At 43.8% G+C, this 3,104-nt stretch overlaps 1 protein-coding gene across 4 annotated transcripts in view; it reads right to left on the bottom strand.

The window, feature by feature from the left end:
- The window catches only part of kif19 (kinesin family member 19), a 44,187-nt gene that overhangs the window by 7,314 nt on the left and 33,769 nt on the right, over window positions 1-3,104 (bottom strand). For all 4 annotated transcript variants that reach the window (XM_014010485.1, XM_014010481.1, XM_014010484.1 and 1 more), the window contains 7 exons: window positions 2,471-2,617; window positions 2,264-2,386; window positions 1,656-1,812; window positions 1,382-1,556; window positions 831-1,029; window positions 469-739; window positions 196-320 (listed from right to left, as the gene is read on the bottom strand). In XM_014010485.1, coding sequence (XP_013865939.1) covers window positions 196-320; window positions 469-739; window positions 831-1,029; window positions 1,382-1,556; window positions 1,656-1,812; window positions 2,264-2,386; window positions 2,471-2,617 — 1,197 coding nt within the window. The remainder of the gene's footprint in view (window positions 1-195; window positions 321-468; window positions 740-830; window positions 1,030-1,381; window positions 1,557-1,655; window positions 1,813-2,263; window positions 2,387-2,470; window positions 2,618-3,104) is intronic.

Genomic DNA, 3,104 nt, shown 5'->3' with positions numbered 1-3,104 from the left:
GTTGTGGTCTCATTTCCAGACTCGCCTGAGTCCGGAAAAGAGAATGAAGAATGAAGCCGATATTTCAGTTAAAATACATAAGTAAAAATATTTATCCAAGTATAGTACTACCCCCCAACTTTATGGATGATTTTATGGATTTAATTTTACGTATTATACTTGAATAAATACGGTAGTTAGTTTCCAATCTGTTACCTTGATGGTGTATCTGGTGGTCACCTTCTCCAGGGCCATAGCTCTTTCTAGTTTCCTCTCATCCAGCTCCCTCATGTACATGTCGTACAGGTCCTGGAGGTGCGGGGGCACCAGCAGACTGTTGTCTGGAACACATAGGGATGTATAGAAATCCGAAAAATAAGAACCAAATAAAATCTACCATTCAGCCCAAAAGCAGAGCTTTGAAAAGAACTATAAGTAAAAAAAAAAAGACATAAAAAGATTTAAAAATCCAAACCCTGACCAACTCACCCTCAATGACCTGCCTTTGCTGCTGAATGATCTCATCACACAAGTGTCGGTGCTGCTCAAAGCGCTGCACCACAAAGTTCTTCTGTCGGATGACGTTGTCCTTAATCAGCGCGTGGGACTGCATCTCCGTGTTCTCGATCTCCAGCTCGTGGACCTTGCAGAGGAGTCCGAGGACCTCGCGCTGCTCCTCCGAGCTCACCCTCCGAGGAAGCAGCTCCTCCAGGCGCCGGGCCCGGTCCCGGAGCTCCACAAACCGGCGCTCGAGCAACACCTGCGCAGAAAGTGGCTGCTGAGTCAGAGCGGGCTTAAACTTCCCCAAACAAGAAGCTAAATTGTTTTTCAAAGACTGTTTTTCCTCCCACCTTCTGTTTCTGAAGCTTTTTCTGTTCGACCATGAGAGTAACCAGGTTCTCTCGAGCCACAGACACTTCCTGGGTCTCTGTGCTGTCTGGGGGAGACTCTGGGGAATCGGAATCTTTCTCACTTTCATCCTTGTTGACACTTTCCTTCTTCCTCTCTGCACGCCACTTCCTCCTGCGCCTACTCTGCTCCTGCTCCCAGCTAAAAACAAAAGACATTTTTTAGCTGATAATGATGTGTAATTTCTTAGAAAACAGTTTGATTCAAATACAATTCTTATTTTTGCTTAGATTGTCTAGTTGATACGATCTATATTTAGGTCAGATTGTTAATTGAATGTAGGCTGTTCAGCTCATCTTGCACAATAATTAGTTTGAAAGATTTGTACAAATCTATAAGGGAAACTTCAGGGTGTTGAGCACATACTGGAAGTTAATTTAAACCACATCATTCCTAAAATGTGGCACTCAGTATTATTGACTAAGTGTTGTGTTATTGTTGTGCTAAGTGCCCGAGTGAAAGCTATAATCACACAAAATCTTAAAACACTGACTCTGCAATGGTTACAAGGTGTTTGGAGGTGTCGATCTGGATCTCCATGTTGCTGTTCTCCAGCTCGATCAGGGACTTCCTTATCTCCATCTGCTGGCGGAAAGCCTCCAGAAGCTGCTCTCTTATCTGGTCCATCTCTGCCCGGCTCTGCTGGCTGGAGTGGGCTTGGACCTCCGCTGCAAAAAGAACAGAATCAAGTCAAACTTGAACGGTTAATAACAGCCTAAATTTGTCTGTTTTGTTCTTTGCCAGCACGCTCACAGYTGAAAACCCACCCTGGACGTTGCGGATGTCTGCTCTGTCGGAGCTGAGCTGGCGGCTCGCCTGCTCTGCAATCTTCTTCTTGAGCCGCTGGATCTCGCAGCGGAGGTCGGAGATGATGTTGGTGTACTGCGCAATGTGGTATGACACATTGATCAGGTTCTTCTTCACCTAAAGCAAACAGAATCGAGAAACTATTGCTTAAATACTCCAAGAAGTTTCATTRTGTGACCGTACCCAGCTGAATTGTGGCCATATATACATTTACGTGTTTTTTTTATAAACACCATAGCGTGTCACATTGTTGATATAATACGATGTTTTGTTTTGTTTTATCCTCATCTTCACTTATGTGGTTTTTCGTTTTTCTGTTGTGAAAGGCAGCACAACTGTGTTTGCTGCATGACCTGTTTCACCTGTTCCCCCATGTTTGCCTTGTATGTCTTCTTGAATGGGTGTTTCTTAACTGCCCCCTCCCACTTCCCTGAATGTACCTTGTGAATTTATTTCTGTGAAAGGCGCTATAAATAAATAAATAAAAATAACTTTACATATTGTTATCACACTTGAAACAGCACACGGAGCAGAAATACAGCCCACCCAGCCCAGTTTTCAAGCTTACCCGTGTTCGAATGCTTTTGGCACGGTCAGCGTACGCTAGCGTGTTCCGAGACTCCTCAAAAGCTATGGAGGCGGGGCTAATGTGAGCTATCATTACGGTTCTGCTGTTCCCACCCAAAGAGTCCTAACATTGAAAAAACATAACAGATTATTAAATGTAAACAATATAATCCAAACAATCAAAACGGTTTCCCGTTAGCGCACAAACCTTCAGGAGTCGAGTCAACTTGCTGTCTCGATAGTTGACGTACTTGTTGCCATTTTTGTCACTCAGGGCGTTAATGCAGTTGCCCAAAGCCAGAAGTGAGCGGTTGATGTGGGCTCCTTCTTTCAGCCGCTGACCTCTGTTCTGAGTCTGAAAGATGCAGCGATCGATGAGTGAGAAAACCTCTGAACTCAAAGTATTTTTAACGTTTTATCTCTGTGAGGGCACATAAAAGAGAGCTGGCAGTAAATGGAACTGGGGGGGAGATGGGAAATAGCGTGCAACAAAGGAGTGCGGTTTGCATTGGAGACTTTTCCATTCTGGGGCCAAAGCCTCAGAGAGAAACAGCCAAAGGCTAAAATTGCTTTGATAGCTTTTTAAGAGATTTGATTTTCTTTTTTCTTTTTTCACACGTCCAGTTAGAGAAGTTAGACAGGAAAAGTTGCACACCTTCAAGTAGAAACTAGAGTTAGGTTATGTTTTATTTACCGGTACTCTTAAAATGGGTTTACAGGGAGTTAAAAACACGTTGGTGACTGACTAAAAAGCCAACCAAAGAATATACAGCTAATGGTGCGTTCACACCAAACGCGATTTCAGCGTCAGGAGCAGCAGGTTTACATGCAAAGTCTATGGT

This window comes from Austrofundulus limnaeus, unplaced genomic scaffold, assembly GCF_001266775.1.
Source record: "Austrofundulus limnaeus strain Quisiro unplaced genomic scaffold, Austrofundulus_limnaeus-1.0 Scaffold69, whole genome shotgun sequence".
NCBI lineage: Eukaryota > Metazoa > Chordata > Actinopteri > Cyprinodontiformes > Rivulidae > Austrofundulus > Austrofundulus limnaeus.
The sequence above is the reverse complement of the archived record's forward strand: the minus strand, read 5'-3'. Positions and strand labels throughout refer to the sequence as shown.